This window comes from Vicia villosa, unplaced genomic scaffold (assembly GCF_029867415.1).
Source record: "Vicia villosa cultivar HV-30 ecotype Madison, WI unplaced genomic scaffold, Vvil1.0 ctg.000320F_1_1, whole genome shotgun sequence".
In the NCBI taxonomy this organism is placed as follows: Eukaryota; Viridiplantae; Streptophyta; class Magnoliopsida; order Fabales; family Fabaceae; genus Vicia; species Vicia villosa.
The window spans coordinates 449345-476398 of NW_026705142.1; the positions used below are offsets into that span (position 1 = coordinate 449345).

General features: G+C 32.9%; 1 protein-coding gene across 3 annotated transcripts; it reads left to right on the forward strand.

Annotated features, from left to right (window-relative positions):
- Positions 1-1551: 1551 nt before the first annotated feature.
- Positions 1552-22330, forward strand: LOC131626755 (serine/threonine-protein kinase EDR1-like). Of its 3 annotated transcripts, XM_058897595.1 has the most exons (18): positions 1554-1820; positions 3828-3964; positions 4248-4649; positions 6276-6479; positions 6706-6894; positions 7137-7381; positions 7993-8100; positions 8291-8380; positions 9226-9321; positions 10418-10516; positions 12695-12815; positions 15162-15447; positions 18464-18587; positions 18694-18713; positions 18961-19117; positions 21548-21836; positions 21930-22002; positions 22093-22330. In XM_058897595.1, exons 3-18 carry the CDS (start codon positions 4395-4397, stop codon positions 22173-22175), a joined length of 2439 nt encoding a protein of 812 aa, XP_058753578.1. In that variant the 5' UTR covers positions 1554-1820; positions 3828-3964; positions 4248-4394; the 3' UTR covers positions 22176-22330. The 3 variants fall into 3 exon arrangements, with proteins under 3 accessions (XP_058753579.1, XP_058753578.1, XP_058753577.1); XM_058897594.1 differs by lacking the exon at positions 3828-3964 and having other exon boundaries at positions 1555-1820; XM_058897596.1 differs by lacking the exons at positions 3828-3964; positions 18694-18713; positions 21930-22002; positions 22093-22330 and having other exon boundaries at positions 1552-1820; positions 21548-21686.
- The last annotated feature ends 4724 nt before the right edge of the window (positions 22331-27054 follow it).

The following is a 27054-nucleotide window of genomic DNA, read 5'->3' on the forward strand; positions in this document are numbered from 1 at the left end:
AATTATTCTGTGTCATTTAGAAGACTTATGAGAAAAGACCCAATAACGAGCGTTGAAGAGAAGACACATAAAATAGAAGGTGAACCCTCCCCTTGCCGATGACACGTGATCACATATCACATCTGTTATCATTGAATCCGATAAGACAACAAAATCACATAAATGGTATTAACCGCCCATATTATATAATGATCACTTGCAATATTTCATATATAAAATTCATTCTCTCTTATACTACTTTTCACTCATTAACTTATTTAAACATTAGAATGTTATTCTTACATATTCGCCATCTGTTCACTGTATCGAAAATCTGCACCACCATACCAGACCTTCACTTTACCACTTTAGTACATATATTTCATAATAATAATAATAATAATAATAATAATAATAATAATAATAATAATAATAATAATAAAAGAGAAAAGGAAAATGTATGATAAGAGAGAAAAAAAATGACAAATATGAGTATATGACAACCATTTAACTTGGTCCGATTTTAATTATCCACGTGCGTGGCAGCTTGATCAATTTTGGAACTGGTTGGAGTTCACTGACCTTAGGCTCCTATTTTAATTATCCACGTGCGTGGCAGCTTGATCAATTTTTGAACTGGTTGGAGTTCACTGACCTTAGGCTCCACCAAATTCGTACTTATATAGTACCAAACATACACACTTCTGGCCCTTTCGTTTAAAACAAAAATTTACACATGCAAATAAATTATCTTAATATAGTACTATTTATATATCAAGATGAGAATCATGTCTGTCATTTCTTGAGATATTTAAATTTCATAATATGATATAATAATTTAATTTTAAAAATTATTCTACTATGCTTTTTAATTAAATTTTCTGTTTTAAACATGAGTTGAGGTAAACTTCAATAGGATAAAAAATATTGTTTAAAAAAAGTGAAAACTAGAATCTATCAATTCATAAATCAAATTAAAAAGTTTACCAATAGAACTAGAACTAAACAATTATAAAATCTGCAAAATTGTTTTGTAAGGTAATGATTGACCCATTTATAAAGACATCATTCATGTCATATGTATTGTTAGATATACATATCTCTTCATATTTAAGATTTGATCATTTGGAATGTCGAAATAAAAATAAATTTTGAGTAATTTCATAATTAAAACTTGATAGAATTTTAAACGAAATTTTTATTACCATATTAAAAATATTGTTTGCCGAAATGTTATTCCATTTATAGAGAGATATTCATATCAAATATTATATATATATGATCAAATACAAGACTTTTAATTTAATGTATTTTTTTCATTTGATATTATTATTATCACATTTTTTTAATAAAAAATAATAATCACATAAAATTCGTTCTGATCCAACCTAATATGCTATTTATCGAATAAAATAAAATAGTAAAGAAATTTATTTATAAGTTCCCAATAAATAAACAATTTACTGGGAGAAGGGAAAAAGGCGTAGTATTTCGTATTGACGCGTAAGAAGTTGTGGATGTTGGTGAACCAAACCCTTTTGCTTAGCTGGCTGTCTGGGAGAGGTCCCCAGATCCCTCTCGTCCCGCACGTGACCCACTCACTCTCTCATTTCCTCAACTTCCATTTCATCCATCCTCTCAAAAAGCCCATCGCTCTCCCTCATTCCCCTCTTTCATCAAAACAAAAAACCCAAATAATCAAATTCCTCTCACTCTTTCTCTCTCTATTCTGGTATCTTCGCTCGCGTATCGATCATTCCACGCTTTCCATAACAAACTAATCCAGATTCAAACGCTACTCAGATTCGGACTCAAATGCTTCGATCTACTCCTGGACGACGGTGAATTCGCCACTCCTTTTATCTTTTCCGATCATTCTATTTTCGATTTTCTTGCTCGTATTATTGATTGCGATTTCAATTTCACTTCGCGTTATTCTCAGTTCAAGCATTGTTCTGTCCGTCCGCATTGATTGTTTGATAAACTTTTTTATTATGATTTATAGTGAATTGTGTTGAGTTGAGTCTCTGCGTGATGTTGATAAGTCGTTTGATTGATTCAATTTGTGTTGCGATTTTCGGTGTTGATCGCTGATTTACGAGAGCTAACTTCTATATTAGATAGTTTCTGTTTATGATTTTCACTGCAATACTGATTGAACTATAGACATATATACACAAATAACCAAATACATGGAAATGGTTGTAAAAAATTGGAGCTCTCTGTATTGTGAAAAGAAGAATAGTTGGTTTAGATGGGGAATTGTTTATGGAAATTGCATGAATTTCAGGGTCATGCTGACATGTGTGTAGGGTAAATGTTAAGTTGTCTAAATATGGAAAAAACAAAATTGTAAGTTTTGACTTTTGACGAATTAAATGCTCGGATTCCAAGAGAATATTTATATATTTAGTTAACCAACATAGAATACTGGTTGAAATGAAGTTACTTAAAAGAGGACGAGTAGGAGGTTATCTTTGTCATATAAAACAAAGCAATATGAGGCTTACATTGGAAACTTTTGTTTTAGGCTTCGAGTGATCTCTTGGATGTGCAACGATTAGCTCAGCTATATGACGACTTTTAACGAGTAATTATAGTACTGATACTGATAATATATCCTACGTTGGCGGCAGTGTTTGATCTTAAGTTAGAGGATTCTTTCTTGATTTGCCTGTAATGTTTTCAATATGTACTGCTAAGTGCTAACCATTGTTGAGCATATGTGTGATGATTGAATCACAGTTTGCCACAGCACTTTCGAGGATTATATCAAGAACCTGTAAAAAATCAGAAAATTGTTTTAAAACCAATATATGAACTATAAATTATTTCTGGCGTCGATTCTATGGTATTTGTATTTACAATTGTAAATTAAACATGGCATTGAGAGGTCTGCAGTTAGCAGCATGGATTCAATGGTGTTTGTAACTTTGTATTTACAATTGTAACTTAAACATGGCATTGAGAGGTATGCGGTTAGCACTAACATAAAGTTGTTAATGCCGATTAATTACCATTCGCAATAATGGTTTTTCATTTGAACATTTCATAGTTACCCATTATAACTCAGTGCGCATCTCATCCCCAATATTAAAGAGAAGTTTCCTCATATGTGTATGCGTGTCACAAGAGGCGCATTTTTGACGTGGGGTTCTTTGCCATGGTGACTCCTTTGTGTTTGTTATTAATGGGAAAGTGTTGAGTGGAAATCGTCTATAGAAGGTCTCGATAGTGGGCTTTAATTTAATACAAATTCTATTTCCTTTTGAGACTGGGGGTTGGATACGTCTATATTGGTTTTGTATTCAATGTTATCAAAATCTCAATCTTAATCTTAAGATCTTACGATTTTACGGTCCCACGGCTTGCTAGCGATCTTGATCGTAAGTAAAATTGCATTTCAGTGAAGTCACGAATGAAAAAAAAATGTAGAAAGGAATAAAGAGAATTACGTTTGCTTTTAAATGGGCCGGCCCAACAACAAATAAATAATATGGTTTAAATTACCTCTGTCACAATAAAGTTGTCTAAGTTCCCAATAACGAGTTAAAAAAAAACTGCCAATAATATCTGGCTAAGTATTAAATTATGGGTTCCCCCAATTATATCTGTCCAAGTAATAAATATTATTTTAGTATTGTTTTTTTTATTAAGTTTTAGTAAAATCTTATGTTTTTTATTGTGATCTTACGTTTTACAATCTTGCTACCCCTCCCGATCGTAGGTTATGTGTTACGATCTTGCTAACCCCTCCCGATCGTAGGTTATGTGTTACGATCTTGCTAACCCCTCCCGATCTTAGTCAAGATCTCGATCTTGACAACCTTGGTATTCGATGTTTGTAGGACATACATTACCAATGTAGATGAAATGTCGGAAATAAAACAACTTGCACAATGCACAGAGAGATTTCCTCTTGATACGGATGTTTTGGACTGAGATAGTCATTGCTTCCTTATGTTCTGGGCTGCGCTATTAAATGGTAATTATGACATCAGCTCTGAAATTTATCTCGTGTGCTTGTTTTGGGGATAGTTTTAGTGACTGTTTCATTGGCCTCCCAGGACTCATATGCGGGGAGCTAGGGAGATTTTAACATAGTTGTAATTTTTTTTTTTTGGTTTGGTGATTTTACCGTGTTTTGGCAGTGAATACATCAGTTTCACATTATTAAATGATTTTGAATATTTTCATCCCTTGACATTGCTGATTTTGTTCTTTCATTACAGTATGCCATAATACCTTATTATTTTATTATTATGCAGGTTAAATGGCTTTCAGGCTGAGACAGTTGGAGCTGCTGTATAAATTTTTCAATAATTTGTATTTTAAGAACTTCCTTTAGCTTGAATATGTTTCTTATGGGCAAATAAGTGTTGCGAAATGGTTTTTCATTCCAAATATATAAGAACATGGAGGAGACACGAGAAGATGCAGGGCCGTCAGAACAAGGGTCATCTAATGTCAACGTATCATGGTGGCCTTCAGATTTTGTTGAAAAATTTGGATCTGTTGCTTTGGATTCTCAAGATGAGACAGTAATTAATAAAGAATCTTCTAGATACTCTGACAAAGATGTTTTGTCACCTCTGAAAGCATCACAAATTCTTTGGCGCACTGGAATGCTTTCAGAACCAATACCAAATGGTTTTTATTCAGTCATTCCGGTGAGGATTAATTTATACATTACCTTCTTAATGCAATGCAAAGGCTAATTAGATTGATATGGTGCTGTGCATTACGACACACTGTCAAATATTAAACTAATGGTCCAAGTATTAGTCTAGTATTACTAATAAAATGCCCAAAACCTCTAAGTATACTAAGAATATTAACCCATATTACATAAGGAAACAGTTGGGTAAATATATATGAAGTTAAGAAACATCTTCTTAGGTTTCTTTCTCAATTAGATGACCAATTGATTTCACAATATATACCGAGACAATCTAAAGCTCATCTAAATATATTCTAAGATATTTCCCAAAAAATAATTCTAACAGAACTTATATTTCTTTCTGCATATGAAATGGTTCAAATACCCTTCGCAGCCTCACCAGTATCTATTCCAAAGCTACGATGTCAAAATGACAAAAGTTGTTTATGCATCTGGATGGGGCTGAGTTCCAGTCAAAAATAATTTCATGTAATTCTTCTTAGAATTTGGGCTGTAGGCCTAATTCATTCCAACGAACTAGGCTTGTAAGGCGGGGAATGCTCAAACCTTATAACCACTATCTAAGTCATATCTCTAACCAATGGGGGACTTTGAACTAGGCTTGTAAGGTGGGGAATGCTCAAACCTTATAACCACTATCCAAGTCATATCTCTAACCAATGGGGGACTTCAAACACATCAACGCTCAGAACTGAACATTTGAAGTATGGATTAATGCCCATGTAATAACAAGGATCTTAACACATCCTCTCATACCTAGGATTCACATACAAAGTGCAGACAAATATGTGTGGATTAGAAGAGATCTTGGACTAATAACAAATTTAGGATGAGCTCTAATAACAACCTAAAATTGGCTCCATGCCTAACTCATTCTCATAAAACTGGCTTAAAAGGTGAGGATTTCTCAAACTTTATAAGCACCACTTAAGCCATATCTCTAGGCAATGTGAATCTCTTGACAATTCTTTTAATCAAATTAAGAAGACCTCGTTGTGAACCCAGGTCTTTGTTTGTTTGTCTATATGAGTGTTTAGAACATTGATTTATGTGAATATAGATAGTTGGTGTAAGCAAGTTGAGCCGAATAAATACCTAACGCCTGAGCTTGGCTTAAGAACAAAATGAATGGCTTGAGATTGACCCATTTGTTTAAACGAGGTTAACTAAAATCTTGGGCTAGACTTGTTAAATATTAATAAAGCTTCGGCTTGGCTTGTTAAGGATTCCATAATTTTTGACAAACAGAAAATTCAGTATATTTTGGAACTCAGCTCTGGTCACAGTATATTTTATTTGGAAGTATTGTTCAGCAATTTTTGAGAGCTTGGACCATAATAGCAATGGTACCGATCAGATGCAAGTTCTTGATGGTAGCTGGGTATATTTTAGCACGCTTTATCAAATTTATCTAGTTTAAAAAGTTCTTTTTGGTATTTAGCTGTCAAGCAGTTTTTACCTTTTAGTTTTATGATGTTCGATAACATCTCTACTCATTCATGGATTATAGCATGTGTTGTTTGAGTTTGTTGCTGGTGACTGGTGTCCTGACTCTGAATGTGTTGATTATTTCATCTCATTGTATCCTAATTATTTAATTTCTGATAATGTGCAGGAGACAAGACTCAAAGAACTTTTTGATAGTATTCCTACCTTGGACGAGCTTCATGCTTTGGACGGAGAGGGTTACAGAGCCGATATCATTCTCGTGGATTTAGAGAAAGATAAAAAACTATCCATGTTGAAGCAACTGATTGTGGCATTAGTTAAAGGATTAAACTCAAATCCAGCTGCAATAATTAAGAAGATAGCTGGATTGGTATGTATTTACTCCATTCAATTATGCGAATTTTAGCCAGCTGCAACTTTGATTTGAAGAAATCATTTCATTATAATTATTAGTGCCAGGTCTTTTGATGGGCATTACAGGGATTAAATCAATCGTATGATGACCTTTTTTTAACTGCCTTCATTTATTATTTAGTTTACTTGCTAAACATATTTAAAGATGTTTTGCATTTATTTTGACTCTATTTTTTGGACAGGTTTCTGATTTTTATAAGCGACCCAGTGTGGAAAGTCCAGCAAAAGCCGCGTTCGATGAAACCTCTCACATTTTTGAGAATCGAGGTGTCCAGATGCTGGGGCAAATAAAGCATGGTTCATGTCGTCCTCGAGCTATCTTATTTAAAGTATTAGCTGATACTGTAGGTCTTGAAAGCAGACTAATGGTGGTAAGCTCTGATTTCTGTTGGTGAACTCAATTTCTGTGCCATACTGAGTAATAATACTCTTACCTGCTAGTGAAAAGAATTATTAGTAAATTTTCAATCTTGTTTACCAGTTTACTTCTCTCTTTTTACCTAGCAAGATAAGGACTTGATATGTTGTTATGTTGTTGTCGTTATTCAATTTTGTTCACCATTATTATTTTACTTTTGAAGAATATGTCTTGTACCATTGTTTTCTTTACCAGGGCTTGCCAAATGACAGGGCTGTTGAATGCGTAGATTCATACAAGCATATGTCTGTTATAGTTGTATTAAATTCGACTGAAATGCTGGTTGACCTTATGCGATTTCCGGGTCAATTGTTACCAAAATCAATAAAGGCAGTTTTTATGAGTCATATATCCGCAGCAGGAGAGAGTGATTCTGCAGAAAACGATTCATGTGATTCGCCGTTAGAACCAAACAGTCCTTTATTTGGAGTTTCAGAGAGGTTAGTTCTCAACAGGTTTGAAAACTGTTGCTATTGTTGTTTGGGCTTACTATAGTTTTGTTTCCCCTCAGTTTGATTTTGGTCCCCCTAATTTCAATTGTACAATGTTGTTGTAGTTTTCAATTGCTGCAATTAAGCTCTCTTGTTAGATTAATATAGATGCATGTGATACTGTGCTACATAATCTCCAGATCATCAAATTCAGTTAGCAAAGAGAATATGTGAAGCAAAATGGTATGACAATATCTAAATCAAACTGATTGGGGACTTGAACTATAACAAACATGAGTTTAATAACTGAGGATAACACATTTGCAAATGGGAATATGAGCAAAATCAGATTTAGTGAAATTCAGATGCCTAAAAGTATCATAACTCATAAATCCTTTTGCTATCTACTTTTGATTTCAACCGCTAATGATGCACTTACCATGCAATTGTGAAGTTGATCTTACATTGAACATCTCATAAAATATATCCTTCCTGTATTTCATTTAGTGAATTGTGAGAATATAGGTACAAAACCTTTAGGCCTCTATCATTATAACTGTTCTTCCAGCTACTAGAGTTGTCAACTGATTGATATTGGTCTACTTTGTCCCCTCTTACAGTACTGAGAAGGAGGAAAACCTTCAATTCTATAAAAGATTTGAAGCATCTTCAAATGTAACAGGCCTTTCCCTGAGAAATATGATGTTACGATCAAATAGCAGTTTGAGGTATTATTTCCCATTGCTTATCCTGATATGTTTCGTGCTCCTTTTCCTATTGTTTTCATCTCTTCTTCACTCACAGCTTCACTATTGTTAGGGTCAATTTTTTATATTTAAGAAACTCTGTTTTACTAGAATCTTTAAAAATGCACTGTACTAACTATTTCTTGTTAAATGATTCTGCCAATTATCTCAGTTTGTCTCATAGTGAACCCAATATTACAACTTCATTTGGTCGGCGCAGTCGGAGAAAGGTTATTGCTGAGCAGAGGACAGCTAGTTCAAGGTTATTCATAATTCCTTTTATTTCTCTTGGAGTGATGAATATGCATGCTAGGTTTTGGTTCAGTACACATAATCTGTATCATTCCTAACCTTTGTTTTGTTTTTCTAAACTTTGTCAATCATGGTTCTTAAAAGTTTAAAGATTTTAGTTTGATTTTTTATATACAGCCTTTCGCTTATCTTGTATGGCAATATTGGTATCTTGACTCCGATTTGCATTTTTTCTCTTGGTCTCTGAGTATCTGAAGTTTTATACTGCTGATAGAGCCTAGATATTATTGACACTACAACTTGTAACTAGGACATGTCAGTTTTGTCTTTCTAACTGATATATATATATATATATATATATATATATATATATATATATATATATATATATATATATATATATATATATATATATATATATATAATTTTGTGAACTTAGTGGCAATGGTATCTAAGCAATCTCCAAAAATCACACATAACAATTTTAAATTTATTGCGAGTCCATTCGTGTTTCACATATTTGGATAAGCCTTCTATAAAAGCAGTTTGTCTTTAAACTAAGCATATAAAGGTGTATCCACCATTAATTTGATTCAAAGGGCATCATTAACTTAACTCGCTAAATTTTAAAGGTTGATGATACTTGATGCCCTAACTTTCTCTTTCAAGTGTAGCTTTCCCCCAATATTTCTAGCTACAACATGGTAATTGTGTTCCTTATTTGTCCATGTACATGTTGTCTTTTAACATATAGTGGGAATGTACTTAAACAATCTCTAAATTGTACGCACTAACTTAAAAATTTAAAAGTTCATGGTCTGTCTTCTGATGTTTGAAATATTTATGATTTTGCAGTCCAGAACATCCATCATTTCGAGCACGTGCACGGTCCATGCTTAGTGGCGATAGGACAGAATTTAGAGATTTTGCCGATGACCAGGCTACATCAAGGTTTTTACCATTAGGGGCCCCTTAATGTTTGCTTATATTCTATAATATCTGTTTAGTTATAAGGCCTTGCATGTTTTTGTCAGCATTATCATACTATAAGTTTATTTGGTCTGGTGTTTGGAATTTCCAAACCTGGGTTTTGGCAAAAGTTAAAAGAGACAAGCTTTTGTGAACACAAACCTTGGCAATGTACAAATACACCTGAATTTGCACTCTATTGATTGGCTGCTAACTATTTGTTTTTGTGGATTGCTACTATGTTTGAATAAAAACAATTTGCTAACAATCTTTTCTTTATCCAAGCTTGTACTTTCATGTCATGTTTTCACTTTTATTTTATTATTATGAAACTAATTATCAATTTATGTGACTGATAACTAATATTTACCTATATGATGCAAACATAGTAATATACACAAATCGTATGCGCAGTCCTTTATCAATTGATTTGCTACTTGAGGCGTAATCAAACTCATTAAAGAAAAATCTATGATGAAGTTCATCGAAACAAATTTATGAAACATGAGATCCTTTTTTTCGTTTGTGAGGAATCCACTTGAGCTATGGAATCTACAAATTTGATATTTTAGTTATTTGCATTTTTTGTAGAGGCCACAAAATATTGTAAACAAGTAAGAGGTTTGCTTAAAAGCTTGTGTATTTATTCATCTTTAATATCTTCACGTTCAAAGTGTACCAGCTCAAGTCTGAAGTGCTTCCATCAAAACTGACAAGGCCTAAACAAGTAAATAAAAGTAGAAAAAAAGAAAGACGTAAATTGTAATCACCTTTACTATCATCACTCTAGATTTGTTTTTCTCTGCTCATAAATTTGTTGTTCAAGTTGTTGCTTTGAGACATTATTTTCATATTTATGTTCCTTGATGTGAGTGTTTCTTTCCGCTTCAAATAGTTTTGTTAAATTGGATGGGATTTTAAGGAATATAAGATAAGATTATGTTGGCTGACAGTTACTTTCCCTTGTTTACTGTATGCTATAAACATTTGTGGAATTATCTACCAATTTTTTTGTCCTTGTTCTTTATCATCTCATTGTGTAAATAAATGACTTATGAGGTGCTTATTCGTTTCTCAGATCCAGCTATAGATCAGATGGTGCATCCTCATCAGAAGTTCGTAGAATACGAAGACGAAGCATCAGCATTACGCCAGAGATTGGGGATGATATCGTAAGGTTGATTGTTGTTCCATAAAGCTTCTGGATTTGTATTTGCTTCTTTGTGGAGTGTGTCGCCCTTTGCATTGTGTGTTGCTTTTGAAATTGAGTAAATTTCTGCTTTTTTAATTTTTTAGCTAGTTGTCTTCAACATGTTTCCGTTTGTTTTTTGGACATTTGAATGCTCATGTCAATTCCTTCATGTCTTAAAGGTGATAATTTCTCTTGATCTTTCTGTTAACTAAATATGCTCTTGCGAAGGTATCTAGTTAATCAACTCTTGATTTGTCAAAAAGTTTCAACATGTTATATTCTGCATTAGATTGTTCAAGATTAGGAGTTTTGTTTTCCTTTTCTCTTTTAGTTAGTTGTTGAGTTTTCTGTTAGGTTAATAAAGGATTCTGTTACAAATTTCAAAGTGTTACTCACATAATCTTATTGATCAGTAGGAAAAAGTTTTCTGTTAGGTTAATAAAGGATTCTGTTACAAATTTCTAAGTGTTACTCACAAAATCTTATTGGACAGTAGGAAAAAAACTCTCTTGGGTCTCATCACTCATGAATGGTTGCAGATGATTAGGTCAGGAGACTGAGGACTAGTTATTTTTATCTGTCTGAGTAGGTTCATAAGATTTTGGCCACTTGGAGGCTGGAGTTAACATACGTGCAAACATAATGTCTTGTGTCATTTGAAGTTGGAATATGCTGCTGCTGCTTGCTTGTTACAGACATGTTTTGTTCACTGAACCATCTCCTGACTTTTAGGGTATTTATGGTTGCATAATACATCTCATCCCCCTAGACCTGTCAAGTTTTAGTGTGTGGGTGGGGGTTACGATCCTATTGAATTAATCTTCTTTTTCTTAATCTATTTCAACCAAGGAAATTTGGAGATTGCTTTTTGTGATGTGTGATGCATTCGCATGAGTGCAATACAAGACACTTTAGTTGCAATATTTATCGCCCGATTTTGTATGTGGGCATGTCATAGGGAGGGAGATAGACGACCTAGTAGAGGATTAAATCCTTAAGCTTTGTTTGTATTAGGATCTTAAAGTCCCATATTGGTTGGAGATAGAGCATTGAAAAAGTATATATAGAGGGACACTCCTCACCTTATCAACCGGTTTTGTAAGAATGAGTTATGTTAAACTCTAATATGGTATCAAAGCCTATCGATCGGATCATGGGCCGCCCACCGTTAATATCCACGCACTGGTTGGAGATAGAGCATTGAAAGAGTATATATAGAGGGGCACTCCTCTCCTTACCAACCGATTTCATATTTTCTATAAATGCTTATATGCAAAAAATCAGGCTTTGGGTCCTGAGTGCATTTGCTTGTTCTTATTTTTAGAGTGTGTGAGTTGAGCCTAACTCTTCCCTACAAAACCGGCTAGTAAGGTTAGGGCTGCCCAAATCAACACAATATGAAGGTGTTGGAGGCTGCATTGAAGGCAAGCCATATGCTGCAATGAAGGTGTTGGGCCTCACGAAGCGTGGACGGTGTGGGATGCCCAACAAATGATATAGCCTAACTCATCCCTATAAATCCGGCTTGTAAGGTGAGGGCTCCCCAAGCTTTATAAACACTTCACAGGCCATATCTCTAAGTGATGTGGGACTAAATCCACCGCTTCAAATCCAACACAATAAAGGTGTTGGGCCTCACGAAGCGTGGACGGTGCGGGAAGCCCAACAAGTGATATAGCCTAACTTATCCCTATAAAACCGGCTTGTAAGGTGAGGGCTCTCCAAGCTTTATAAACACTTCACATGCCACATCTCTAAGTGATGTGGGACTAAATCCACCGCTTCAAATCCAACACAATAAAGGTGTTGGAGACTACAATGAAGGCAAGCCAAATGCCGTAATTTAGGAGACTAGGGGTGGATCTCAATGAAGGCAGAAATTCCAACACTTGTAATTCAGCTCAACTTCAAAATGAACTAATTTGATAGATTATTATGAGTAGAGGGCTATTATTTTATTTGCTCCTGCCTTGCTTGCTAAGTAACTAATGCCGAGAATACATGCTTATAAATTATAATACATACTTATGTTAGGTACATTAATGATCCTTTATATAAAACTTTCAATCTGCATGGTTATTTGTTGTATTAATAATGAATGTTATCTTTGTGCTTATTTATAAGTATTTCAAATGCGGATAACTCTTGATCTATTCATTGCAGGGCCGTACGTGCAATGAATGAAACACTAAAGCAAAATCGTCTTATGAGAGAGCGAGTGGATGATAATTCATTGTCCCATTCTCCAAACAATATAGTTAGTGATGCAAATCTTCAGAAAAAAGTATGTCTTTTCTTTTTTGCTAATAATGGAGCATACTTTTATTGAAACCTTCTTTCTCTGCCTGTGAATCTTCAGCATCTTACTGAACATTTCTTCTATCATGTTTCAAAACTATATCTGAGACCTATTGTTTGAACTCTTGATAGTCCCGATGACATTTGCCAATTGATACAGTTCGAATTTTTGTGTAATACTCCCTCCATTCCCTTTTATAAGCAAATTTTGACTTTTAAATTCATTGAATATTTAATGTATCTAGTTTATATGTAGTCTAAATATATTATTTATTGAATGAATCTAAAAGTCAAAATTTGCTTATAAAAGAGAATGGAGGGAGTATACATTATTATTCCCTCGGTCTCATAAGAAGTGTCTCATTTACACTTTTTCTATGTCTCTTTCCGATATCAATACAACATTGATTATTTTTTCCAGTACTATACCCTTATTTATTAACTTTCACTCCATTTAACTACTCCACTAATTATAATTAATAAAGACAATTTAGTAAATGATACTAATTTTATCTTAAAATCAACACATCTAATTATTTTCTTAAGAACCACCGCACATAGCTAAGTGTCTTATGAGACGGAGGCAGGTCGTACTTTCTTTTTCTTTTGAACTGTGAACAGTACTTGAAAGACTGATTTCAATCTGATGGAATTCATGGCCATTTGAAGGATATATGACATTGGTTTGGTGGTTTATTATGTCTTACAAAAAAGAAAAGAGGACCATGGAAACATAAAATAAAACAATGGATAAATTTAGAACAAGAAAAGATCTTCGGTATTACTCTTAGGGTTTGATTTCATCACACAATCAAGAAAGAGCAATATACTGTCATGATTCTATGGCTGTTTTTCTTTTCTTTTTTGGAAAAGAATGCATTATGATCATTTTAATAGACTTTTTGTAATTTATCCTTCAAGATTGCAAAAATAATACTGGTGTTCTATAATGATCGAAACTCTGCACTAATACTATATTTTTGAGGGGGATTTATAGGTTAAACCGTATTTAGTAATATCTATCCTAAGAAATACGACAAACAAAAAACCACACATTATAACTATATGTTAAATAAAGTAGCATTTACCTTTAGAAATATATTTGAGGGGGATTTATAGGTTAAAACCGGATTTAATAATACCTATCCTAAGAAATACAACAAACAGAAAACCACACATTATAACTATGTGTTAAATAAAGTAGCATTTACCTTTAGAAATATGATTCGTTTCTTTGTTTAATATTTTGCTCAAATACCTTTGTCTTCAATATCTGTGGTCCGGTCCAAAGCAATATGATGAGCATCTTGCTTGATGATTGCAAAACAACTTCGTTTAATAAATTTCAATTCATGACTTAGTTGCTTGCTTTAGACTCTAGAGTCTAGATAATACCAAGGCCATAACACACTATTACTCGTCCTCAAATCTAGATCTAGAAATAATCTCCTGCATATTCTTCGAGATGACGAGATAGCCCTCTATAAGAACATGGTACTCCGAAGTAGATTGTCCACCAGAGGGAGTTCGAACACAATCAGTATATGAGTAACCAATAACTTTGGAAAGAGCTCCATTTTCATTCAATAATCCTTGACCATAAGATCCTTTAACATGTCTCAAATTAAGAACAACTACTTCTCAGTGATTACATGAGAAAGCTGATGAAATTGAATCACCGCTGAATCAATAACAATATCTATTCGAGCGATAGTATGGTAATTTGGCTTACCACCTAATTTTTGATACCATCCTAGACTTCTATAGGAAAGTCAGTGGGCTTACGATTTGATTTGCTAATTCCTCGTGATTTAGGGTAATTATGGGTTTATTATGTGTTGTATTATAATTATGTAATTACTTACGAGAAATCAATAATATAGGTAACTGTAAATCTTTGGATTGGATTTATGTGTCTTGGTATGTAGAATATCCATCATTGTGTAGTTTTGAAAAAGATTTCATCACAGGCCTTTTGTTTCTCTTCTCTCTCAACACTTAATAACTCTGAATTTAAATAATTTTGATCTAAGCCAGAAGTTGAGACAAATTAATTCCATACTGGCATTCTTTTGTGCTGGTGTCCTGCATTGGGTCTATTTGTGGTTTTCCAAACTCAACACATTTAAAATTCATGTTTGCATTGAAGTTGGTGTCTTGTGAATTATGTTTGTCAATCGTCATTGGTTATTATTGTGGTCTTTAAAAAGTTGGATTAGCTATTCTATTAAAACATGAAACTTGTTTTGGCCCTTTTATTTTTGAGAAGGGTGATTTTCTTTTTTCAGTTAATTTAAATATCTTACGCATGATTCTCGTTGTGTAATTGCAGGTGTCTAATTTCCATCATGGTCATGATGAAAGGCCTAGCTTATATTCTTTTCAGCGTGACCAAGTAACATCACAAAAGGCAACGTCATTACCATCTTCACCACATGACTATAGAAGTCACGCTTCTGAGAGAAGTGAGCTATCAAGATATGGAGTTAATGATGAAACAGAGTCGACCTGGAATAAAGTACTTGAGTCTCAAATGTACAATAACAAACCTTTATTGCCATATGAAGGATGGGATATTGACTTCTCAGAGTTAACTGTTGGAACTCGTGTAGGGATCGGTAAGTTTTAAATCTCAGGGTTATCATAGTAAAAAGTAATATGATTTGCACCTTGTGAGATTAGATGTAATTTGTTTTGTATGTGATGCATATATTTTGCTAGTTTAAGATTTATTACTTCTGTTGATGATTTTTCCTGCTGCACTTTGTCATTTAAATAAAAATAGATATGAATTACTCTCTTTTATGAGTAGTTTTATTTTAAATTAAAAACTAAGTCTGCTGTGCATGTTCCAACACCTGTTTATGAGGGCATCCAGACTCTCCTCCGCCACCACTGCCTTTACCAGATCCAACTCTGGATCTTCCTATTGCTATTTGTAAAAGTATACGTCCTATTCATATTCCATGTCCTCATTATATTACTTGGAGTTAGCATCATCTTTCTCCTTTGCATTTATACTTGCTTGTCTTCTATGGCTCTTGTTGCTATTCCTAAATCTCCAGGTGAAGTTATCCCATCCCGAGGGGAGGTAGGTAATGATTAACAATATGCGTGCACTTCAAAGCAGTGATACTTGGGAAATGATTCATCTATCCCCAATGATACTTGGAAAATGATTCCTCTATCCCCTGGGAGTCTTTAGTAGGTTGTCATTGGTTTTATACGACGAATGTTGGTTCAGATAGTAAGATCAATCGATTTAAGGCTTGATTAGTGGCCAAGGAATATACTCAACTTTTTGGGTCGGATTATAGTGATACTTCATCACCTGTAGCCAAAATGACAAATGTTGGGCTCCTTTTGCATGGTCCTCTTGAAGACGAGGTGGTGTATATGGAGCAACCACCTGGGTTGGGTTTGTTGCTCGGTGGACGCCGCTAACTATGGTATATCAGCTACAGATGTCTCTCTATGGTCTTAAACAATCTCCTCAAACTTGGTTTGACAGATTTGGCACATAGCACAACGGCTTGGTATGATTCATAGTGAATTTGACCACTCATTTATTTTATCATCACTCAATTCAAATGGCGCAACTTATTGATTATGCAGATAATATTTTCATAATTGGTACTGGTCAATTTGGAATACTCCCGTTGAAACGTCTTTCTAATAAGTTGCAGACTAAAGACTTTGGTATACTTTGTACCTTTTGGGTATTGAGTTAGTCCAATTCAAGGATGGTGTTGTAATTTCACAAAGGAAATATGCTATGGATATTCTTGAAGAAACAAGTCTATTGAATGCCAAGTTAGTTGATATTCCTATGGATCCAAATGTAAAATTTCTACCTAATCAGAGTGAGTCTCAACTAGATTTAGGGTAACATAAGAGAGGAACATCATGTTGGATCCATATTAGGAGATTTAGGGTATCATAGGAGAGTGAGCCTCAACTACGGAAAAATGAACTATCTCACAATCACTTGTCTAATAATTTACTTTGAATATGGATGTTGAAATTCGAATTCTGAGTTAGCCCAATTCAAGGACGGTGTTGTAATTTCATGAAGGAAATATGGTATGGATTTTCTTGGAGAAACACGTCTATTGAATGCTGAGTCAATTGATACTCCTACGGATCCAAATGTCAAATTTCTACGAATTGAAGTGAGTCCCAATTAGATTCAAGGTTACATAGGAGATTGGTTGGAAAATTGAACTATCTACAACCACTCGTCCAAACATTTACTATGAATATGGTTGTTGTAATCCGAATTCTGAAATACATCAAATATGCTCTAGGAAAATGGGTCATTTATGAAGATAAATGACATACAATGATATATGGCTACTCAGATGTTGATTGAGTAGGCTCATCCGTTATAGGTATTCCACTTTTGGGTATTGTACTTGTTGGAGGAAACTTGATACCTTGGAAGGGTAAGAAATAAATTGTAGTTGCAGGATCCAACGCTCAGTCATAATACATGGCAATATTAGTAACACAACATTTGTAACAAGTGAGCTCATTTGGTTGAAAGAGTTAATGAAAGAGCGCAAGTGAGCTCATTTGGTTGAAAGAGTTACTCAAAGAGCGCTTTAATTTGAAGAGGCAAGACCAGTGACACTAATTTTTTATAATCAAGCTGCATTGCATATTGCCTGAAATCTATTTTTGCATGTGATGATCGAACATGTTGAGATAGCTTGTCATTTTATCTAAGAGAAGATTGAATCAAGCGATATCCTCACAAGCTTTGTCAATTCCAATGATCAATTGGCTGATATTGTAATCCCTGCGAGGTCCTAGAATCAGTTCTATATGTAGCAAATTTGGTGCATTTAATTTATAAGCTTCAACTTCAACTTGAGGGTGGGTGTTAATATTTAAATATTGGAATGTTTTGTATATATAAGAATATTTCATTCTAGCATATTCTCTTGCAATAATGTTGTTGATTGTATAATAGTTTGTTTCTTAGCTTATATAATAGAATCTCCGTAGTGTAGTTTAACCATACGGTTCCACCATATGTCCCTTCTTTTCCCCTTCCCTCAACAGGATATGAAAGAATATTTTTTGAATGGAAAGTAAAAAGTATTTTAGATAGCATTTTCTTGGGACAAAAAGTTGACCCATGGTTTAGGGAGGAACAAACATTTAGCTTTTGTTCGGTCCCTTGTCTCCCCCGTTTAGTCTAGTACAATAATTTAAAACACAATACAACTGAAGCTGTGATGCCATATCCTTTATTTTTCAACAAATTTAACGCACTAGGAGCATGATAGGATCTTATTCATGTTCATATTATGTCTCTCATGTATATAAATACTTGTACATACCTCTTCGTTGTATGCAAGAAATATTCTTTCAAGTTAAGTTTCAATAGATACAAGAAGGGAATGTCTTGAGGTGATTTGCATTGTTAGAAATAATTGGAGTATTATGTGCCATGTGCAATTTTACGTAGAACTGCTATTCAGCTTTAAACTAAATAGATTTATCGTTTTGGCATGGTTATGGTACATGATCAAATGCTAATTCAAAGGCTTGTTCTTAAGGGATGATGTAGTAATGCCATAGTTAACCATTGCTTGAGCATTTATGTATATTTTTTTTCTTTTTCAGGCTTCTTTGGAGAAGTTTTTCGTGGCATATGGAATGGTACAGATGTTGCAATAAAGGTTTTTCTAGAGCAAGATTTAACCGCCGAAAACATGGAAGATTTCTGTAATGAAATATCTATTCTGAGGTATTTGGTTATTGATATGCAGCTTGTTAGCCTTCTTCTGTTGTGCACAACATGTTCTGACTCCTTCTGTTTTCTTTTGAATTTATGTTCTTGTTTTCTCATCCAGCCGACTCCGACATCCTAATGGTATTTTCCAACATTTTAACTATTTACTTCCATAATTTTGGATTTCACATCGATCTTGCATATTTGTTTTATACATATTGTAATTAATTAAAGGGCTTATGAATTGTTCTTTAGTAAAATCTTCCTCACTGATAAGTATAAAAAATAATATTACTATATTATGCAAGCTTGGTTACATAAATATATCATGTAGCATCTTTCCCTCTCAGTATAGGTGTTATTTATATAGTGATAAAATTATATGCAGTTATCTTATTTCTTGGTGCATGCACAAAGCCTCCACGTTTATCTATGGTTACGGAATATATGGAGATGGGATCATTGTATTACTTGATACATTTGAGTGGTCAGAAGAAAAAGCTCAGTTGGCGGAGACGACTAAAGATGATGCGTGACATATGCAAGTAAGTATTATGATTATGCATACCTTCTCAGAATCTTATCTCTCCATTGGCATTTATGCTAAACAGTTTCTTCACGTCTATAACTGCAAGATGATACTTGACATGTGCAAGTAAGTACTATGATTATGATACCTTCTCAGAATCTTACTCTTCATTGGCATTTATGCTAAACAGTTTTTACACGTACATAACTGCTTTGATGTTTTCCAATCAATCTCATAAACTCTCCGTTCAATTTCACATGAGAAATCACTGTATTGTCTGTGTTCCATGACTTATTGTCTTCCTTTTCCAATTAATTTTAAAAACCAATCACAGTTCAAATTGCTTGAACTGTAAATCATTGTCTGTGTTCCATGACTTATTGTCTTCCTTTTCCAATTAATTTTAAAAACCAATCACGGTTCAAATTGCTTGAACTGTTAATTGTTGCGTGAACCATAAATCATAACAAATATAAGATTTAGAGACACAATGCAACATATCTTGAAATCTATTGTATAAATGACGTATAATGCTTAAGTTAATAGCTTCATAGTAGTAGTTAACAAAAAACTTAACCAATGCTTAAGTTAATAGCTTCAGAGTAGTAGTTAGCAAAAAACTTAACCATTACGCTCAAAATGAAACTGTAAGTTTTTTTTTGTTACATTATTAGAGTTTGACTTAACTCAATCTTTAATATACGCGCACCAAACCCAAAAAGAATGCTGGGCGTGAGGGAGGCATATTAGGAAGATCCTAAAATCCTACATTGGTCGGAGATAGAGCATTGGAAGAGTTTATATAAAGTGACACTCTTCACTTTACCAACCGGTTTTATAAGAATGAATTAGGTCAAACTCTAATATGGTATCAGAGCCTATCGATCAGACTATGGGCCGCCGACGCTTAATATTCACGCACCAAGTCCAAAAAGAATGTTGGGCGCGAGGGGGTGTCTTTGGAAGCATTGAAAGAGAGTGACACTCCTCATCTTATCAATCGGTTTTAACCGGTTTTGTTAGGATGCGTTAGGCTAACGCATCCTAACAAAACCGGTTAAAACCGATTGATGCCGTTAGGTCAAACTCTAATATGGTATTAGAGTCTATCGATCGGGCCATGGGCTGCCCACTGTTAATATCTACGCGCCAAGTCCAAAAAGAATGCTAGGCGCGAGGGAGCGTATTAAGAAGATTCTAAAGTCTCACATTGATTGGAGATAGAGTATTGAAAAAGGTTATATAGAGTGACACTCCTCACCTTACCAACCGGTTTTGTAAGGATGAGTTAGGTCAAACTCTAATACGGACAACATACCTATTATGGTATGGAAAAGTCTTGGAGATACGGGTATTAGGTGGCTCTCGACTTTTTAACGAGATTATAAGGTCAAAATAGTGTTGGACTAATAGATAAGAATCACTTTAATTATGATTTATAAGAATACGAGATATATACAAAATTGGGCAAATTATTGAAGGATTAAACTTTAGTGAAATGCTTAAAACTTTTGAGAGTCATAGCCATCACATATTTTAGTCAGCGTCAAGAAGCATGTTTTTGTTTTTTCGATATGATATAGTACTCCTTTGAGTCGAGGGAGGAATTAAATAGGAGGTTAAAGACAAGGCTTAGATACGTATGACTTCCGTGCAATTTTAGCATAACGCGACGCATTTCTAACTTATATGTGAAAGTTAGAGATCATATCATGCCATAAGTTATACGGTTTTAATATTTTGGATCTTTAGTGCAAAACAACAAATAAATAGGAGATTTAAACCATTGAATTTTAGTAGAGTGGTTGAAATGGAAGAGAGTTGGAGGTGTTATATGATACAAAAGTATCTCACAAGCTAAAGGGAAAAGTTATTTTACAATTGTAAGACTGGTGGTATTGTTTGGGATGAAGGGTTTGGCGGTAAAGAACCAAAACAAGAATGGAATAAGCGTAGCAAAAATGATGATGTTGCGTTGCGTTGGATATTAGAGAGTTAGTTAAGGTAACACCTACAAGAACAGTTAAGATCTAGAAATTAATGAGTTGGATATAAGTGTGTTGCGTTGGATATTAGAGAGTTAGTTAAGGTAACACCTATAAGAACAGTTAAGATCTAGAAATTAATGAGTTGGATATAAGTGTGATATATACTAGAACATATCGGTGCGTTTGATCCATGTATCCAACCTCACTAAGTGAGTAAGTTAAATTGTTGTAGTATCAATTGCCAAATGATCTACCATTTGAGTCAAGGCAATATTTATTTAATTGAAATTATGTTTTGTTAGGCCATTGGTGTCAACGAATTTCATCTATTACCTGTTTTTAATCATAATCGGGTGAGGTGTTGCCTCATTTCAAATTTAATCATTCAATTGTTCTCATAATATTGGAAACTACATTTGATATGTCAACATTAATGTGTACACCTTGGTTACATGTAGGGGTTTGATGTGCATACACCGTATGAAGATTGTACACCGTGATTTAAAAAGTGCAAATTGTCTAGTGAACAAGCATTGGACCGTGAAAATCTGTGATTTTGGGCTTTCAAGAATAATGATAGAGTCTCCAATCAGAGATTCTTCGTCAGCTGGAACTCCAGAATGGATGGCTCCTGAACTCATCCGAAATGAACCATTCGATGAAAAATGCGACATCTTTAGCCTTGGGGTGATACTGTGGGAGTTGTACAACTTGAACAGACCATGGGAAGGTGTACCACCTGAAAGGGTATATTCAACTGATGATCTATTCATTTTCCAGTGTTTTCTATTTCTACTTTGCATTTCATTGTATCAAATTATCATTTTTACTTTTGATCAGGTGGTTTATTCTGTTGCTCACGAGGGTTCCAGATTGGAGGTTCCTGAAGGTCCACTAGGCAGGCTGATTTCAGGTCCCACTATATTTCTCTAATCACATTTTGATGACAAAACTTATACTCATCTGGTTCAACTTCATTTTTTCTTTTCATTTTTGTTTACAGATTGTTGGGCAGACGCACATGAACGGCCAAGTTGTGATGAGATTCTCTCTCGTTTGATGGACATGGAGTACTCAACGTGTTGACACAATCTTATAGCTTTTGTACATAGAAAACTTTGGGTAGAGTTTTTACATTGTGTTATCTTTCGGCTACTGTAAATTTTGTTCTCAGAATATTCCGAAATATAAATTGATGTTTCATCTCTACTTGAAGCAATGAGAGAAGGATGAATTTAATACATCTTGTCTATTTTCTGAGCCATGAAAAGAAGTAATCTATTTCTGATTGAAAAAATAATGATTTATTATCAAATCCAAAATTGAACACGAGCTTCTATTATTAGATAGAAAGATAGGGATGAAAATATAAGACAATTTTTTTATAGACTCCGTGAAAATCTTTGCCGAAAACTCCAAAATATCTTTCGGAAATGCATATCCGAAAACATCAAAAAAATATTGGAATTTTGGTTAAATTGGATATGTATTTCCGAAAACACTCAAAAAAATTGGATATTTAGTTAATTCGGATATGCATATTCGAAAAAACTTCAATAAATTGTCAGTTTTTTTTGGATATGCATATCCGAAAAAGTCTCAAAAAATTTAAAAATTTAGAATATTGATTAATTCAAATTTTTTAAAATTAATATAATTTGTAAATTATGAATAATAATAATAATGATAATTATACTGTTCATATTTCTATTTTAATTTCAATTATAAATTATAAAATAAAACTAAAAAAATTTCATTATTTTTTGATAAATTTCCTATTAGTAATTACTAAAATTTTAACTAATACACAACAATTATGATTATATGAAAAATAAAAACATTAATAATTATTCAACAAAAATTTAAAATAAAAGAGATCAACTAAAAATAAAATTATTTATTATATTCATATTTTAATATAAAATTTGAATTACATAGTTTTTTAAAATTAAAAAAAAATCACAAATATAAAAATTATTTTAATAACTAATTATGATAAAAAAAATCATTTATATATAAAATAATTTTTAACTTTAAAATTGTTTTGGAAATTTTGTTTACAAAATGTATTTTTTTAACTAAAAAAATATTTTTGAAAATTAGTTTATGAAATGATTTTTTTTATCATAAAAAGTAATAAATAAATTGTAAATAAATATCTTTATTATTATTATTATTATTATTATTATTATTATTAAATTTATATATAAAAATAAGGTGTTAATTTATATATTTATTAGGCTAATATTATTATTATAACTTGATTATAATGATATTGTTTACTGTGAAAATTGGTAAACAACCGTTGGTCCTCCCAAAGTCCTAAACTAAGGGTTACTTGCAAGATCGACCAGTTGATCTTGAGACAAGTGCTAAGGTTTTGATATTGTACCAGTTCCGTCGATGATGTTAGCCTAAGAAACGATTTTTTAAGACCAGAGGAACAAGTACAACGGCTTTCCACACGATGGATTAGGCTCGACCGACAGGTAACTCGTGACCCATGGAAACAGACCTAAACGTAATAACTTGACAAATCTAGATATTCACTGATCTTGACCTATTATGGTGACTCGTGACCGACAGAAGGTCGTGAATTCAGGTTTGTTCTACACAAAGTAAGGATTGACGGACTCTTTTGTGAACTCGAGACATGTAACCAAAAGAGTGTCGACGTACACGAAAATGTAGAATGAATGCTGATCAATGAATAAAACACACGTAAAAACTTCAAAGTAAATAATTGAAATGTAAAGATTTTGCATTGAAATAAAAGTGGTGATTCACGTACATCAAACACTTAGTAACTCTTTTTTCTTGAAGTCGGAAATTGAGCAGAGTTTTGGCAAGCAGTTTGAATATACCAGCGAACACACCAAATTCTACATTAGAATGACTTATTTATAGTAATTTACAAAGATAATTGCCTAAAGCAATCTACGACTGAAATTGAAACTAAAAACAACTGCTTCATGAGATCTCTCCATATATTTGGCGCCTACAACGCACGACCTCTCGAAGTAACTTCCTGTGATCTTGAAATTTGAAAATTCTCGCCTTTGGCTCTTTACGGATCAACCGCTCTTAGCTTCGACGCTTGCATTTGTCAAGGACATAATCATGATAATTCTTGCCAAGTATGGGAAGCCTCTGTGGTCGACAAAATTACTTTTGACCATTACCTCTGATCCACATCATGGTTGATTCGACCTACACGCTCCTTCGACGTACCTTCACTTCGACTTTTCATGTACATTTTCCCACATAAGTCTTAATCACCCGAAGCGCCTTTATTTGTAGGAACCCTCCCTTAACTCTTGAGACTATCAACTGGAATATACGTCCTTTATTTTCTAAAATATCCTTTATTTTCTTTTTTTAATAAATAAAATCAATGCAATTTAAAAATAATAGTTTTCTTAGTAACTTCCATCTGTTATTCATGTGAAAGGTTTAAAAGTTAACTTCTATTCTTTATAACTCCAATATCGTTGGGTAGTTAATTTCTTTTACTTTTAAGTATTTAAAATTTAATAGAGAGTGGTTATTAGAAGTTACTTAAATATCTATATCTATAACTATATATAAAGGGGATACATCCTTTTTGGGCTGGCCTATTTTACTTCCTAAAATACCCTTTATTTTCTTTTTTTAATAAATAAAATAAATCTATAACTATATATAAAGGGGATACATCCTTTTTGGGCTGGCCTATTTTACTTCCTAAAATACCCTTTATTTTCTTTTTTTAAAAAATAAAATAAATGCAATTTGGTCAAGAGTTGTAAACCCACGTTAAAATGTCAATTTCTATACCAAAAAGTATAGTAGGATGTTGGACTAATTGAATAATATAAGCAAAAAATCTCTCTAATACTTATTATTATTTTAACAAACAGTAATTTAAAATTGCTACAAATGAGTATCATCTTTCTCGCATATACCACATTCCTTTCATCCTTCATCAGCACACAAAAGCATCCCTTCATATAAAAAAACTGTAATTTTCATAAAACTCATTAAATATATAATTAATTCTTGAATATTTCTAATTCAATAAAAATAATTTAGTTTGCAAGTATGTGCAAAAATAATAATATGAGAGTGTATATTCGTGAGAAACTGAACCAGGAAGAGGTTACAATTTTTATAAAAAGAAAAATATTTTGAAAAAAATCAAAGGAGTTATAGATGCATTTACAGTTTGTATAAAAAGATGGTTGGCTATTTTTAATGGAAGTTGAGGGTAATTAAGCAACAAAATAAGTCATCTAAAATTTTTCTATTGTCTTTGTAGATAGATATAGATAATATACTAATCATTAGTTAAAAAAATCCCATAACAGAATAGAAAGAGAAATAGGAAATACTTACATGAAATACAACAGTTTGTCATATACTCCATCCGTCTTAAAATAAGTGTCTTATTTACACTTTTTCTATGTCTCAAAATGAATGTCTTTTTAGAATATACCAATGCAACCTTAATTATTTTTTTCCACTACTATACACCTATATATTAACTTTCACGTTTTTCAACAACTCTACTACCGTGCAAAGGCCAAATAAGACACTTATTATGAGACGAAGAGAGTAATATTCTAATAATAGAATTTAAAGAGAAACACTTGGTATAACATGCATCAACTTGGTGTTTAAAACTCCCATTGTTTCGCATATGATTGACTCATAGTTTGTATAATACGTAACAACTTTTCTCCATGTCATGGAATTTGATCCACTCTGGCCAATTGATGAAAATTGGTGGAAATAGTATGGTTTTTTGTTCTGTTTGAAAAATAAAGAAAACTGTAAGGAAGTTATAGTGTTATCGACTTAGTATGGTTTCATTGGATTGGAAGTTATATATTTGAAGTTATAAGGGTAAATTTATAAGAAAAAAGGCCAGTCCAAAAAGACTAATCCCCTTTATATATTGTTATAGATGCAAGAAAGAGCAAGACAAATGTTTCTGCATAATAGATGATTTCATATTTCAAATGATATTCAATGGTTTCTTTCATTTTAAACAAATGTTTCTATTTTGTGTTCAAATATAATAATATTAATTTTCAAACATCATAAGTAATCAATTGTATAAAATATGATAATATTCATTGCTCGAATGATTGGAAAAAAATGGATGTCGATAAATAGAGAAATGAATCAGAGATAGTTTATGATTGACATGCTACTTCTTTATAATTTTTAGATTATATTTTAATTTTATTCATTTTTTGTATTATTTAATCTTTATATTGATTTGTGGAGTATATTAGAGAGAGATTACTTTAAAATTATATCTTACATTCTAAATATTTTTTAAGAGAGGGAAGGGGAGAGGGAGACAGAAAGAGGGATATGATAAGGAGAAAGGGAGAGAGAATTTTTTATTATTTTAAAATAATATCTTACATTCCTTAAAAAAATTGAGAGAGAGAAAGGGGGGAGAGAGAGATAGAGAGAGAAGGGAGAGAGAGGGGGATAGGGATAGAGAGAGATGGATAAGGAGAGAGAGAGATAGATTTTTAATGTAATAGAATTTTATATTATTTTAATATTATATCTTACATTCTATTTTTTTAAAAGACAAAAGGGGAGAAAGAGAGACGAAGAGATAAAGAGAGAAAGGAGGAGAAAGAGAGGGAGAGAGAGGGATAGGGATAAGGAGAGAGAGACATGTGTATCCAAAATGAAATAAAAGTATAGAGAGGTATTTATTCATAATTAAAAATCAGTACCATATATAATTTCACGCTGTGCGCATTAAAAGAAGCGGGAAGATGGGTAAGGGAGTGCCCGTCTGAACGCTAGTATATAATAATATATTTTAATTAATACAATTAATTATACTATTAATTGTATTGATTCACTTTGATTTTAATTTTTTAATTAGTATCGAGTTCTTTTGCATATCCGAAAAATCCTAAGACAAAAAAATTGGAATATTTCAGATATGCATCTT